The 15,255-nt window shown below is 36.1% G+C and overlaps 1 protein-coding gene across 4 annotated transcripts in view; it reads left to right on the top strand.

Annotated features, from left to right (window-relative positions):
* The first annotated feature begins 1,295 nt into the window (after window positions 1-1,295).
* The window catches only part of Slco1c1 (solute carrier organic anion transporter family member 1C1), a 41,290-nt gene continuing 27,330 nt past the window's right edge, over window positions 1,296-15,255 (top strand). For 3 of the 4 annotated variants that reach the window (XM_026391949.2, XM_026391948.2, XM_077799139.1), the window contains exons 1-5: window positions 1,296-1,424; window positions 2,622-2,763; window positions 7,188-7,320; window positions 9,704-9,822; window positions 13,742-13,888. In XM_026391949.2, the coding sequence (XP_026247734.2) occupies window positions 1,296-1,424; window positions 2,622-2,763; window positions 7,188-7,320; window positions 9,704-9,822; window positions 13,742-13,888 (670 nt within the window). The remainder of the gene's footprint in view (window positions 1,425-2,621; window positions 2,764-7,187; window positions 7,321-9,703; window positions 9,823-13,741; window positions 13,889-15,255) is intronic. The other variant, XM_026391950.2, reaches the window with a different exon arrangement.

Here is a 15,255-nt window from a genome sequence, read left to right as displayed (position 1 = left end):
ATTAACTTCATATTTCCAAATAAATTATTGATAATACTATTACTTGATTTTTTTTCAAACAATGAAGGTTTAATAAACATAGACTAAGCATTACATAAAGTCAAGATCCCCATCCAACACTCAGAACAAACCTCAGTTTCCACCACAACACATGACTTTTACTCCAATTGTCATTTCTTTTGTTAGTGTAACACATATATGGAGGATCTCTTAATATGGAATTGTGTTACCTAATAATCTTTAGGGAGATCCAGGGGGTATTTAATTTTTTTTAATCCTTTGATATAAATTAGCTTATCAGGCATGCACTGAGTCATGCAGAATCCTAAAGAAGTGAGGCCATGGGATGTGCAAATATTGATATGAAGAGAGAGAAATAGGTTCAGAGAATGGGATGCTGTCAAGGGTTTGATCAGGACAAAGGAGCAAGGGAGGGTAGAAAAGTAAGCACAGCCCCCAATATGAGTTATCACAAGCTTATTGGTAAAATAAACTTTTTTAAAAATCATACTGAAGTATGTTTTAAATTTGGTTCATTTATAGAAAGTCTTTACTATAGTGTATATTTTTGTAAAATTAGAAATAAACATTGTAGTTTCATTTTAAAAAAAGAAAGAAAATTAAGCATGGGAAGGGAGGCCATCTTTCTTACTGTAAGGCAGACCCAAGACTATACTTTCTTCTGAGTCAAATCCAAGCCTCAGTCATAGATAATTCTTCTTCCTACTTTGTCAAACTAAAATGATACACAAAATTGACCTCTTAATGCTTTTGCAATACTTTAAGCCTTAATTTGGCCCTACAGGAATTACAAGGTACTTTAGGGACCTAAGGTGGGTATCAACCTCTTCTACTCATTCTGATAAGAAGGCAGATGTGAAGGCTTTAAGATTAGGGCAAGTGAATCAACATTCAAATGGTTGAATTCCTCTTCTTCCTTTCCTGCTTGCTCCTAGTTTAATCTGGCAAGACCACAAAGTTAGCAAAACTGTGCCTCTTTATTTATTCCAAAGGCAACATTTAAATTTATTCTTTGCTATAATGAGGCTTAAACCAGTAGGATTGAGAAAGAATGCTGGCAACAATGTCCCAATAGCAGGATTAGTTAATCAAATATCCTGTTTGATTTTAATTGAAAGAATTTGCCAATTTACTATGGTTACAAAAGATGTCTTCCATAAATGATGTCTATAGAAGTGAAATAAAATATGATATAATAAATTGTGTAGATTTGAATTATTTGTTTAATTTTTAAAATCAACTTTGACAGGTTAGAGTCAAGAAGCAATTTCATAATGGACACTTCATCCAAAGAAAATATCCAGTTGTTCTGCAAAAATTCAGTGCAACCTGTTGGAAGGCCTTCCTTTAAAATGGAATATCCCTCCTCAAAGGGAAAACAGCCCTGCTGTGGTGAACTAAAGGTAGAGTAATGAAGGATTGTGTGGAGGTTATGCTCTTGGCTTTCTATTCAACTATCTTCTGTATAATAATTTAGAAGTGAAAACTGCTTTCCTTTTAAAAATAAGATTTTTATATGCAGCTTAATAAAACCACACCTTGCCTGGCCATGGGAACAATCATTTCCTAACCATGTAGGTTAAATTAGTTTCTTGGGATTTTTTGAATGTACAGAAAAGGGGAGAAATATTAGAAAATAATAATTATTGAATTTTTACCATGTACCAGATATTTTACTAAGTAAGCACAGGTATGATATTTAATCTATGAATCACCCATATTATTTCCATTTTATAAAAGACTTTTGACTTTCATTGCTATACAGTAAGGGACAGTGTTGCTTTTTAAAATGGAACTCTGTATGACTCAAACCTCTCATCTTTTTAAAAATTTTTTTTAGTTGTAGATGGACACGATACCTTTATTTTATTTACTTATTTATTTTTATGTGGTGCTGAGCCACAACCCCAGCCCAAACCTCTTATCTTTATACCAAATATTCACTTAGCAAATACTTACATTTTTTTCACATTAATGCTAATCTAGATGCAGATGGATATTGCACCACACACCTGTCTAGCAAAATACATAAACCAGATACCAAGAAACGTTTGCCATTAAGAAGCTTGTTGAGTACAAATTTAACACACTTGAACTTAAACATGAGGGCTGTTAGTTCCTTTTTTTCAGTATACTGTGTCCTTGCTGATATAGCACAATCACTGAGAAATACAGAATTATTAGTGTTAGACTTGTGACAAGATGCCAGCTGTTTGGTTTATGGTTTTCATTTGTTTTATTTTGTGACCCATCAATGACTCCTTCCTCTCTTTGCTTCATATATATTGATCTTCTTTTCAAAGCTAGACTCCTGTAAAACATCCTTTGGAGAAGGGAGAAAGATAGGAAGAAATGGTATTCAACGTATTTATTTTGAATGAAATCAGCATACATTTCAAATTCCAAGAAAATTTGAACTTATTTGTGAAATCTGCATGAGCTTGGGGTTGAATGAAGCCTATAACAGTGGTTGAATTAAATCTTCAATAATAAACTTAATGTTATATTTTGCTCTTAGTTTGTGTTCTTATATGTTTGCTTAGTAAATTTTCCAATCTGTGTCAAGCTACAGTCAGACTGTAATCTGTTTTATTTTTCAGGTATTCTTGGGTGCCTTGTCTTTTGTTTACTTTGCCAAAGCATTGGCAGAAGGCTATCTGAAGAGCACCATCACTCAGATAGAGAGGAGGTTTGATATCCCTTCCTCACTAGTTGGAGTAATTGATGGTAGCTTTGAAATTGGTAGGTATTGCAAATGCCCTAACTTTTACCTTTAAGCCCAAGATATTCTTATGGCTGGGTGACTTTCCTCTCTCCATTCTGTTGTCTGCTGTGATCTGACCTGTAAAATCTTGTTTGGACAGAATTTGCCATAACCTTATGCTACAGTAAAGGCAATTTGCTCTCTCAGAGCACCTAGCAATGCATTTCCTACCCTAGGTATTCATTATTGTATGGCTCATACAATTTAGAGTCTCCAGTCAAATTGAAAGACTTTCGTAGAGAAGAGGGTTCTGAGAAACTGATTGGTATTTTGAGTTATAGGAAAGCAAATTACTGTTAATTCTTCTAGATTATTCTAAGAGTGAAACTTCTGTATTGGTTGATGTGCTTTAAAATGGCTTAAAGTTCTACTGTTTCCATTGAACACCTTTATCTCAAATATCACAGGTTTGTTCTAGTTATTTGCAATCCATGGATTTCCAGACAAGTTAGTTTCCTGACCATAATCCCAATTTGCTTCTCTTGCCTCGTTCTACATTCCTTCCTCCCAGGATTCTGGACTCACTCCCAAACTCCAGCTCTCAATCATTCCATTTTGTACAATAATGTCCTTTATTCTTGGATATCTCCTGGCATTACCATCTAATTTCTCCCCAAGTGAAGCATTTTTTTGTAACAAAGATTTTTTCCTAAAAATGATAGAATTGGCCAAAAACAATTATAGGTTTTTTGTATCATAACTTGGTAATGTTTCCAGATATTGATTCTTTATTTCAAATTGTTCTCTATACTTTAAGTACATTTTTTTTTCTTTTTGGCTGAGTAGAATTTCATTCTCTCTCTCTCTCTCTCTCTCTCTCTCTCTCTCTCTCTCTGTGTGTGTGTGTGTGTGTGTGTGTGTTCTTTATCCATTCATTCTTTGGCATGCACTTTAAACCTAACAAGCCACATGTAAACATAAATAACACATTTTAATAAAAAGTATATTTTTCCACCCCCCCCATCCCCCAAAATAAAATAACTAAAAATATTTTTAAAGTTTTTTTTGTTTTGCTTTTTAATGTTTTACTTAAATGATCTTGAAATAGATTTTTATATACTGTGATACAGAAATCTGTTCATATTATCATAACCAATTTTCTAATCACCATTAATTGAGTATATACTTGGTCCAGTGATTTGTACCAATCAATTTTGGTCCAATGATTTGTCTTTTTTTTTTAATCACTTATTAACTTAGCACTTCTTTTAAATCTGTTTAGATGTTTTTATCCTTGACTCAATATAAGACAATTTTAATGATAATAGTTTTATAATTAACTTCGCTATCAGGCAGGAAAATAATCTTGCTCTTCAATTTTTCTTAGATATACTTGGATAATAATTTTCTGGAATATCTTAATTGTATAGAACTTATTGGTCAGATCTGTTAGCTAGCATTGTATGACAATGAATCTTCCTAACCATGAATGTAAAATAACTCTCCATTGAATTAGGCCTTTTTCTTATCATGTTCAATTTTATTTTGTAATTTTCTTCATAAACATATTACTCTTCTTTTGTTGGATTTATTATCTATTTAAATTTTTGTTGCTGTTTAAAAGAATTTTTGTTACTTTTTTTAAATTTGATAATCCTAGAATAGGGGTACAATATTGATTTCAAAATGTTAACTATGTGCAGCAACTTCGCTGAACTTATGTTATTAACTTATGTTAATTTTTCTTTTGTGTGTGTGTATTTTATTTAGAGACAGGGTCTCACTGAGTTACTTAGCACCTTGTTTTGTGAGACTAGCTTTGAACTCAAGATCCTCCTGCCTTAGCCTCCCTACTACTGAGATTATAGGTGTGTTGAACTTATGTTAATTTTAATTGACTGACAATAGAAGAAGCTTTAGTATTTTCTGAGTAGACGATCCCATTGTCTGAAACAGAAGACAATCTTATATATCTTCCTTTTTAATTCTTAAATCTGTAATTTTCTTGTTCTTGTTTTTTTTACATTGGCCCCACGACTGTGTTAAATAGAAGAAGCAGGGACAATGGCAGTGGATACCCTTCTCTTATAATTGACTTAATCCAAATGCTTTCAAATGTTTATTATTTAACAATATCCTTGCTGCATGGTTTTTATGTATATATTTCAAAAATTGATTTGCTCATTAAGTTATGGTTAATTGAATTGAGTACTTTTACTACATTTATTATGATAAACATGAAATTATCTTTCCACTGGCTGCATAATGATTTGATTCATAGATTTTTTTTTTCTTACTTGATCATACTCTTGTACTCCTGGAATAAACAGTACTTGGTCAGCAAGTGTTGTTTTTGCTTACTGTTTAGTTCTCTGATATTTTTGCTTGGGATATTTACATGTATCAATCATCATAATTAAGCTTGAACTTTAATTGTCTTTTATATATTGTGATACAGAAATCTATTCATATTATCATAATCAATTTTCTAATCACCATTAATTGAGTGTCCTGGTCCAGTTTTGGTTTCAAGGGTCTTATGACATGACTTGAGTAACTTTCTTTTCTCCTATTTGAAATTTTTGCATGTGTTTGCAGACAGGGAGTGAAAGAAGGAGACTCTGATACTTTAAAGTTAGGTAAAACATATTTGTAAAACTCTCTGGATTTGTCTTTTTCAGAGGCTAGTGATGGTAGGTGTGGAAGAACTTTGATAACCAATTTGGTTTTGTTGTTGTTGTTTATTAGTTTAAGATTATTGATCATCATTTTTTCCCCAAGTGTGTCTTGAGAGCTCACAAAAGGTATTAAGTAAAGGAAGAAAAAATGTCTACAATATCACAGATATCGAAATGGCATCATCTTGTATGTTGCAGAGCCATGGATGTAATCAGGAACAGCCTGTGACTGAGTTCTTTGCTGTGAAGTGTTGATACAGGGCAGGTGGGGTAACTGAAAGTCAGCTCTCTCTTTACTTTGGTTTATTTACTGTGGCCCATTAAGAAACATATAGACATCATTATCAGTATAATGAGATACAAAGTGTCTTCTGCTAAATACTTAAATGCCAAATGGGAAATCTCATGCTTACTTAAAAAAAATATGAAATACAAAAATAAAAAGCTTAATTCTTCCTGAAGCCAGAAAGCATAGAGCCACTATACAAGCTGCTGTCATTATTATTATTATCCTCAAGGCTAAAAAAGCTACTGCTCTTTTTCCAATTGGCTAAAGCTGGCAAGGTGACTGAACAGTAGTAAATTAAATGATTGCTTACAGATGTAAGGAGATACACTCTTGCTGGAAAATTGAGAATTTCAAAGCAAGGAACCCATCAGTCATCATCATCAATTGTTGGGGAAGTGTTAAGTTCTTCCTCTTTCTAGTTCTGCGGTTCTTAAAAATAAATATACCAGATGAAAATAATTAGGACTCTAAAGCCCCCTGCAAGACCCTAAACAACATTTATCAAAGCATGTTGCAGGATGGTCCTGTCAATGCTCTTGAGCTTGTTTTAGAAATGCAGATTTCTTGGCTAGCTCCTGGTTTCAGGGAATCTGAAACTGTTTGGATCCGCCAAGAATGTGCATTTTTAACAAGTTCCATTTCTCCCACCACCTCCTTCCTGTAATTGCCATACACAGCAAAGCCTGAGAAATCTTCCCTGAAGCTATTTAATCACATTGACCCTCACAATCAAGTACAAAGTAACCTTTCACATGCTTCACTGGAGACATTTTAGAAAGGCTTAATTCTTACCTAAAGAAAACACATTCTTTAATTATTTAAAAAAAAAGAGAGATGGACATGTTTTATAGAGATTTTTGTATTTCATAAAATTTGTGTTACATGTGTACATTAAGATCAATATAATTACTGTGTACCAAAATTATCTATGTGGAGTAATTTTATTTCTATTTTGAATCTTTTAAAAGTATATAAACAAATGATAAGAGCTTCATAATTTGATTTAATTTAAAGTGAGGTACAGTTATGTCTGTTTTATTGTTTCTGTTGGGGATATCAGCTAGGGAGAGAACATATATATATTTCAAGAGCAACTGGAAAACTAATAGAAGTTTTAATAGAAAACTTGAATGAAGAAACAGCAATAAGTTTACTTCAAAATCACTAAGGAAAATTTAAGCAAGCAACTCAAGGAATCCTTCAACAATTTAATTTATTGATAAAAATACTTTAAAGGGCAAATAAGTAAGTAGCTTGGGTGAATGTGATGGTAATTAAAATATTTGCCTGAAAGGATAAGGTGACTGAAATAGCGTATACGGAGCCAATTTCAATAGTCATATTAAAGATAAAAAAGGTAAACCTTGGGGACCATGGTGGGGAGCTGGTGGACTCAAATCATTGCTGAACCTGCTGTGTACACTCATGTACTGAGCTGCCTATCAGCTGTTGTCTGAGTTCTCTAACTTTGAATGCTTTATTCTTTCCCCCAAAGGGAATCTCTTGGTTATTACCTTTGTTAGCTACTTTGGAGCCAAACTTCACAGGCCAAAAATAATCGGAGCAGGGTGCCTGATCATGGGAGTGGGAACATTGCTCATCGCAGTGCCTCAGTTCTTCATGGAGCAGTAAGTCCAAAGCAGTCACGTCCCAACTTACCCAACAATTGTCTTTCTCCCTTTTGTGATTACAGTTAATCATTTAAAAGGGAATTTATGCCATATAGTTTTATGTCTTATTATATATTCTTTGGACAAAATTTCAGAATAATTTTATAATTTTATTAGTGATGATAATCTAGGAAAATTATTGATGTCAACACAATTAAAGAAAAAGTTTTTAGGTATATTTTGAGTCAAATGCTGTAATTGAGCTATGGAGGCAAAATATATACATAAGAAAATTAACATGTGCAATAAATGTCAAGTGGGTGTCAAATGAGTCATGAATGAATACTATATATAATAAATACTATCTCATGTTACTTAACATTTCTTGGCCTGAGTTTATGCATCTTAAAAGTAATAAGTAGCTCTTAATGCTGCTGCAAATTTTAAGTGAGATGACACAGGTAAAATGCTTATCAAAATTCCTGACATAAGCAGTAGCTATGTTATTATTGTTGTATATTTTAAGCAATTATCTTTCGCTAATTCTACCTTATTTCAACCAGTAATCAACAATGGTTTTATCTTAAAGGTGTTGCGTTCAGATGAACTTTTTTTAACTTCAAGTTAATTACAAATGTAGGATAGCAGTACAAGAAAATCAGAGTATATATGAGAGGTGGGATAGGCAGGCTAGGGCTGACAGAGGATGCCAACAGGACAGACTTAGATTCTTGTCCACCATCTTTTATAAATTAGAGATGTATTGGTTATTTATGATTTAGTGTTTGCCACTTGCCAGGTACTATGCCAGGAATGGGGCTATTTCAGTGAAGAAACAATACAAAAATAAAAATATGCACAATCTCTTTCCCTGTAGCACTTGCTATCTACTCAGGATTATTATATAACTTCTTTTCAACTTTTCATAGCATTGGTCACAAGCTGGGTACTTATTCAGTGTGATTTCTTGTTCTCTAAAAAAAACTATCTGCCTAGGAGAAATATCCTTGATGTCTAATAAAACATACAAATCATGCATACCAATGAGTAAGGACCTGTCCCAACAGATGAGTTTAGTTTTATGTGTGTTAGCTCAAGCAGCTCATGAATTTATTAAGTCCATATTGATCATGATAAAGGCAGTGAAGACACGGTAATGAAAAATAATCTCTGTTGTCATGGATCTTATGAAGAAGAGACAGAAAATTTAAAAATAAATAGTAATACAGTATGTTTGATAATGTCAAAAACTACAGAGAAAAATAACCTAGTTAAGAAAGGTAACCTAGTAAAAAGTATGCAGTCAGAAATGTGGTTTGCAATTGATAGTAGGGTGTTCAAGAAACAGCTCACAGAGAGAGGGAGTGATATCTGAGGACCTGAAGAGGTGAAGGGTGAGCCACACAGGCATCTGGGTGTTTTAATCAGCTTTTTCACTGCTGTAACCAACAGACCTGACCAGAACAATTTTAGAGAAGGAAAAATGTATTTGAGCCTCACAGTTTCAGAAGTCGATAGATGGCTGGCTCCTTTGCTTTGGGCCTGGGCCCAAGATGAGGCAGGACATCATGACAGAAGAGTGTGTAGTAGAGGAAAGCAGTTTTGTACATGCCACCAAGAAGCAGAGAAAGAGAGAGAGAGAGAGAGAGAGAGAGAGAGAGAGAGAGAGAGAGAGAGAGAGAGCGCTCTGCTCCATAAGGACATACTCAAGGGCATACATACCCCAGGGACTCACCTCCTCCAGCCACACCCTATCTCCTACAGTTGCCACCCAGCTAATACCTATCAGGGAATTAATGCACCAATCATTTCACCTCTAAACTTTCTTGCATTATTTCACACATGAGATTTTTGGGGACACCTAATACCTAAACCATAACAATGGGACAAAAGACTTCCATCCTAAATGAACAGGGAATGCAATGCTCCTTCAGTAGGAGGGAGTGTGGTGTGGATGAATGGCACAGACAGGGGCCTGTGTGCCTTATGGAATGGCAGGGGGAGTGCATCAAATATGCAGTCTGAGAAGTAAATGGGAATGGGAGAATATATCTAGCTTGTTTCCCAAACTTTGATGACTACTTGAGCTACCAAAGTACAGATGTTATTCAGTAAGCCTGGAATCAGGGCTGAGATTCCCCTGCCCCTGCTGGTCTACAGACCATCCTTTGGGTAGTAAAGTTAGGAGCCATTGAAGCACTTTAACTTCTCTTCTGAAGAAGATGGGAAGCCACTGGAGAGTGAGATGATCTGACTTACATTTTTTAAAGGCTCATACTGACTGCTACTTGGAAAATTGACTCTGGTGGGTCAGGCTTAGAAACAGGACCATTTAGAAGGCTACTATAGACTAGCCTGGTGTTAATGAGTCTTTCCTGAGGAAAGCATTCTTTTTATTCAGGTACCGATATGAGAAGTCTTCTTCTTTTTCCAATGCAACTCTGAGCATCTCTCCATGTCTCCTAGAGTCAAGCAGTCAATTACCAATCTCAGTTATGGAAAAATCCAAAATAAGTAATGGTAAGTTGATGATTGAAGATGATGATTTACTTTAGCTTTTATATATGCTTTAGTCTGGACCAAAAAAAATCTGTATATTTTTTTCCTCTCAAAAACTTTACTACTTAAATTGAGATATCCTAGTGCCATAAAAATTCCTAGAATATAAAGCAGTATATGATGAGGTCCTAAGAAAATATACAGATGATCAAATGTTATGGAAGGGAGCCTTTGTTGCTGGTGACTAGGAAAATCTTCCAGTGATTCTAAGTTAGATGGGCCTGGAAATCTGGGTAAAATGACTCCAACCCATACATATCTCAGTCCACTGCTCAGAGTGAAAGAAATACAGATTTTCCTCATAAGTACACTTAATTTCTCATTCATTCTCTTTCCATCAGAATGTCAAAACCTTAGTTTTCATTTGTTCCTGAAACTTGCTCCCTTTTTCTCAGGGGTTACTTACACAATAGGGGTGCACTTGTAGCAGGGGCACTCTTGATATTCTCAGTTGCCTGTCAGTTTATATATCTAAATTCCCTCAGGTCAGTGTTTGCTTATACCAGGTATCATGGTGGGGTCATATTACGTTTCTGCCTTTCTGAGCACAGCAGGTCCCTTTGGCACACAAGTGACAGTTTTGGACACAGGGAAATAATTCACTTTGCACATGAACTAGGCTGCAGGGAATTTTGTCAGCATGTCTAGCATTCCATTATGGCTGCACATAGCTCAGTGATGCCAACTGAGTCACACTGGGAACAAGGGAATCATTTCTTCTCTATCACCCTAGACATGGAAGCCCTATGAAGAGCCTCCCTCTCAGAATCTACACACTTATCCACAGGTTGTTTGTTTGTTTGTTTGTTGGGTACTGGGAATTAAACCCAGAGGTGCTTAACCACTGAGTCACATCCCCAGACCTTTTCTATGTTTTATTTAGAAACAGGGTCTTGCTGAGTCGCTTAGGGCCTCACTAAGTTGCTGAGACTGGCTTTGAACTTGTAATCCTCCTGCCTCAGCCATCCCAAGCTGCTGGGATTACAGGTGTGTGCCACCACACCTGGTGCTTATCTGCAGGTTTTTGCCATGTCTCTAGGACTCACTATGAACAGAAAGAATGAATTCCCACTTCTGTCTTCAGTATCTCATAAAGGTGATATCTCAGTGCTGCACACTCCTTCCCCTCCACCCCACCCCCAACTTGCTCCCTTCTCCTATCCTGGGGAATTGGTTTCTATGCAGCCAGTATAGAAGTCCTTCTTTCATGTCAAATCTTCTATGTATTCTGTAAAGCCTTTTGGTTCCTCTAATATCCTCCTTAATACTACTTGTTAAGATGTCTTTTCCCTGGGCAACAGACTCTTAAAATCTGGCTGTCCAAGTAAAAAGAAGGACCAAAGTACTACAAGAAACATGGCTTAGGGAAGGAAGAGTGGATATAAAATGTAATAACTTTACCTTCTCCTGCTATGGGAAAGGAAAGCATTCTAGAAGAAGAACATGTAAAAGTGGGGACAGACATTCAGTACATTTTCAAGCCAGTGGATGAGAGTGGAGGACTTGTTGATGGAATACAATAGATGGTCAGTTCAGTTGGGTCCTCATAAAAAGACAAGTGGCTGACTGAAGAGTTGAGCTCCATCTACATGCAATGCAGTCAGTAAAGACTTAGTTGTTTGCTTTGGACAATCAGGAAAGAAACATGATAAAAATGACAAGGCAGCTATTTCGGAAAAATGGAAGACTTTGATGGAAGAATGTAAAACATCCAAGTTTAAAGTCCAGGAATTAGAACATTTTTAATGTAAAGGGACAAGTTACCAGATAGGTACACACCTCTTTTTCTGTAGTGGAGGTTCCAGTCCCTTAAAATCTTTCCCTTAGACACAGTGGACACAAGGTTCACCCCAAACATGATAGTGGGGTTAAATACAGGATATGAGGTTTCTGCACAGTAGCTCAGCATGTCCTGATACTGCTCAGCTCACATAGTCTTTCCTCCCACAACACTCTAGGCATTAGCTGCAAGTGACTAGTGGGTACTCTAATGTTGCCAGTGTGAGCAAGGAACTGGATTTTTAACTTAATTTTTAGCAATTTGCATTTTAATAGCTATTCATGACCCTTGGACACTGTGCTGGGAGGCACTGACCTAAGGTGTCCACACTTAACTACTAAAGCTTATCACCACATTTCTATAAATTAAACAAATGGTAGGGCCAGAATCAACGTTAGATTTAATTTTTAGAAAAGGAATTCACATCACATTTTGAGAAACAGAGAAGAAATTGAGAGAAGATAAGTGAACATTCCATGATCACCTTGCTACTTTTCTAGAAAAGGCAGAAGCAGGATAAAATCTCTGTGAGGGTGCAGTCTCCCATTGCCCTGCCTTATCCAGAGTTTGAAAGATGTCCACTTCAATTCTTCATGAACCATCATCACAATCAAAATTACTTTAAGGGTTATTAACAGGTGAAAGTAACTCCCGCCTCATTAGATTATTAGGAGGATTCAATTTTAATATGCCTGCAAACCACTTAGCCTAACATGTGGCAGAGAGGAGTCATTCAGATGGGTGATTACTGAAGACAGTTAATATTATCAATTGTATTAAGTGGCTAAACTGTTAAAAGCTATACTTCATTTATGATAAGAGGTAATTAATTATCCTACCTCATATGGTCATATTATGACATGACTTGAATGAAAGCGTCTAAAAATTGTTAGATTTGAATTTTACTATGAAATTAGATTTGAATTTTACTACCCAAAATGTTCTTTATGTTGGAATATTTATACTGCTCAAACCTATAGGATTTGTAGGGGTTTGTTTTGTTTTGTTTTGCTTTTGGTATTAGGGCTTTAACCCAGAGGTGCTTAACCACTGAGCTGCATCCCCAGCTGTTTTTAAACATTTTTTTATTTTGAGACAGGGTCCCACTAAGTTGCTTAGGGCCAAACTAAGTTGTTGAGGCTGACTTGTGATCTTCCTGCCTCAGCCTCTCAAACTGCTGGAATTATAGTTGCATGTCACCACACCCAGGCTAAGGTTTGTAATATTAATGAGTTTGCTTCCAGAGACCTAAAACTGGTTAATCACTAACAAACAAACATCATTGTAGGCAATTCAGCCCAGTGTTGCAGTATGAACCATATGAAAATTTTGAATTTCAGATAAAACTTGGTCAACAATGTAATTACTTGTGATTTCTGCTGAAAAAATAGGAAAGTTGTCTAAAAATTAAAATGAGAACGTCTTTGTTAAAAATTTGCTTTCTCCAAATAGAATATTCAGTGTTATTAGAATGTAGGGATTCAAATAACTCAACGTAGGTATAAAATAAAGACAGAAAATAAAAAGTAAGTGGTAGCCAGGCATGGTGGTGCACCCTGTAATCCCAGGAGCTTGGGAGGCTGAGGCAGGAGGATCTCAAGTTCAAAACCAGCCTCAGCAAAAATGAGGCACTAAGCAAGACAATGAGATCCTGTCTCTAAATAAAATGCAAAATAGGGCTGGGGATGTGGCTCAGTGGTTGAATGCCTCTGAGTTCAATACCCAGTAAACCCTCCCCCCACCTGTAAGAAAAAAAGAAGTAAAGGAAACAAAAACAAGTAATAATAGAGTTGCTTAGTCTGGGGGATTTAACTGCCTAAGATTGAAACTGCAAAATATTTTTCAAACCTACTCAAACTCCTATCAAATTAGGACTGTTGCAAATTTCACTTTTGCATTCTAAATTTAGAACCAATTGTAGAAATGCACAGTAAATAAATTTGATAGTGATCCAGGTTTTTTGTTTGTTTGTTTGTTTGTTTGTTTTTTGTGATGCTGGGGACCAAACCCTCGTGCATGCAAGGCAAGCACTCTACCCACTGAGCTATATCCCCAGCCCAGTGATCCAGTTTTAATTCGCTTGTTTGTTTTTCTTTCAAGAATGTGAAGGGGATGCCAGCTCATCCATGTGGGTGTATGTGTTCCTGGGAAATCTTCTCCGAGGATTAGGAGAAACTCCCATCCAGCCTCTGGGTATTGCCTATCTGGATGACTTCGCCAGTGAAGACAATGCTGCTTTCTATATTGGTAATGCCATCTCAGTCACCTAGGGAATGCAAGTGCCTGGTCTGCTCATTCCATTCTCTGCTAAATTGGGTGTGAAAGGTTTTATACTTCATTCCCCATTTCTTCAGTCAGCAAGCACGCTTTGAAGCACACCCAGAGGATTAGGATGATAACCTCATAAATTAGAAGGACCTATTTCATTAAAGAAAGAAATACCAAAATAAAAAAAAATAGCTGTGAGTTCAACTGCAATGACATATGACTTGTGAAAATATCTTGATGGGCTTCAGATTTCATAGATTTTTAAAAATAGGATAGGTATACCACTGAGCCTTTTAAAAAATTATTTTTTTTCCACATCCCTAGAAAATGCTTTCCATTCTATGAGCTCTGATTATTTAAAGTGTCTTCTTTTCCTATGAGTGATAGGCAACAAGGAATTCTGGGGTCTCGGCAATAGGCAGAGTTGGACAAAGGAAAGTATAAAGGATAAGGGCAAGGCCCAAGGCTAACCAATCTCTGGAGAGATCCCAGAGAATAGATGAGCAACTAAAATCACAAAACCAAAATAATACAGCAAAGGCAAACTCTTAAGATGTATCTAAGCAACATTTACTGGATGCCTCATATTCTGGAACTAAGATAGAAACTAGAGATACACGGCTGACTAAGACTTGTTCTCTCTTTTATGCATCAGTCTTTATTTCTTGGAGTTCTGATCTTTTGAAGGCCTTGCCTTCAGGGACAGAGGGCAAGATTTAAGCAGAAAAGGAACCACACCTAGGTTCACTGTATAAGCTTGCCCCGCCTGTGCATTGCAGAACTCCAGGTATTCTGCTTATAGCCAAGCAGGTTATAATTAAGAACAGGTTCTTGCTCTAAAGGAAAGCTGTAGTGTAAATCAGAAACTGGAACAGAGAAAAAGCTCAGTGATATATGCACTAGGCAATTACTCTGGGGACTAGAGGAAAGGTTGCAGCCAAAAAATCATGCAGGTGCCTAAGTGTCCTCTTCCACTCCAAGAACTTGGAGTCTGCTCACTCTTTTAGCCTTGCTTCTATTCTAAAAAGGGCCTGGTCATAGTTAGTTTCCCCTTCAGGTAATTTTACCACCCAAGAATATGTGTATGAAATGGAAGGTAGATGGTAGATATTTGGCAGGCAAGAGCTACCTTTCTGTTTATTGGAAACCAAAATCTGTTCAGTCTGTTCCACTTACCTTCTAAGGCCACCCTTGCTGGTCATGAGCATTCTGAAGAGTACTTTCCCTGCTCCATGGTCTAGCTTCTTTGCCAGCTGCTTCTATTAATCTGTGTGGGTACTGCAGAACCTCATAGTAAATGGATACACTTCTCAATAAGGTAGAAGAAATCAATTTTAATGTCAAGA

Source organism: Urocitellus parryii, chromosome 5 (genome assembly GCF_045843805.1).
Source record: "Urocitellus parryii isolate mUroPar1 chromosome 5, mUroPar1.hap1, whole genome shotgun sequence".
Taxonomy (NCBI): domain Eukaryota; kingdom Metazoa; phylum Chordata; class Mammalia; order Rodentia; family Sciuridae; genus Urocitellus; species Urocitellus parryii.
The sequence above is the reverse complement of the archived record's forward strand: the minus strand, read 5'-3'. Positions and strand labels throughout refer to the sequence as shown.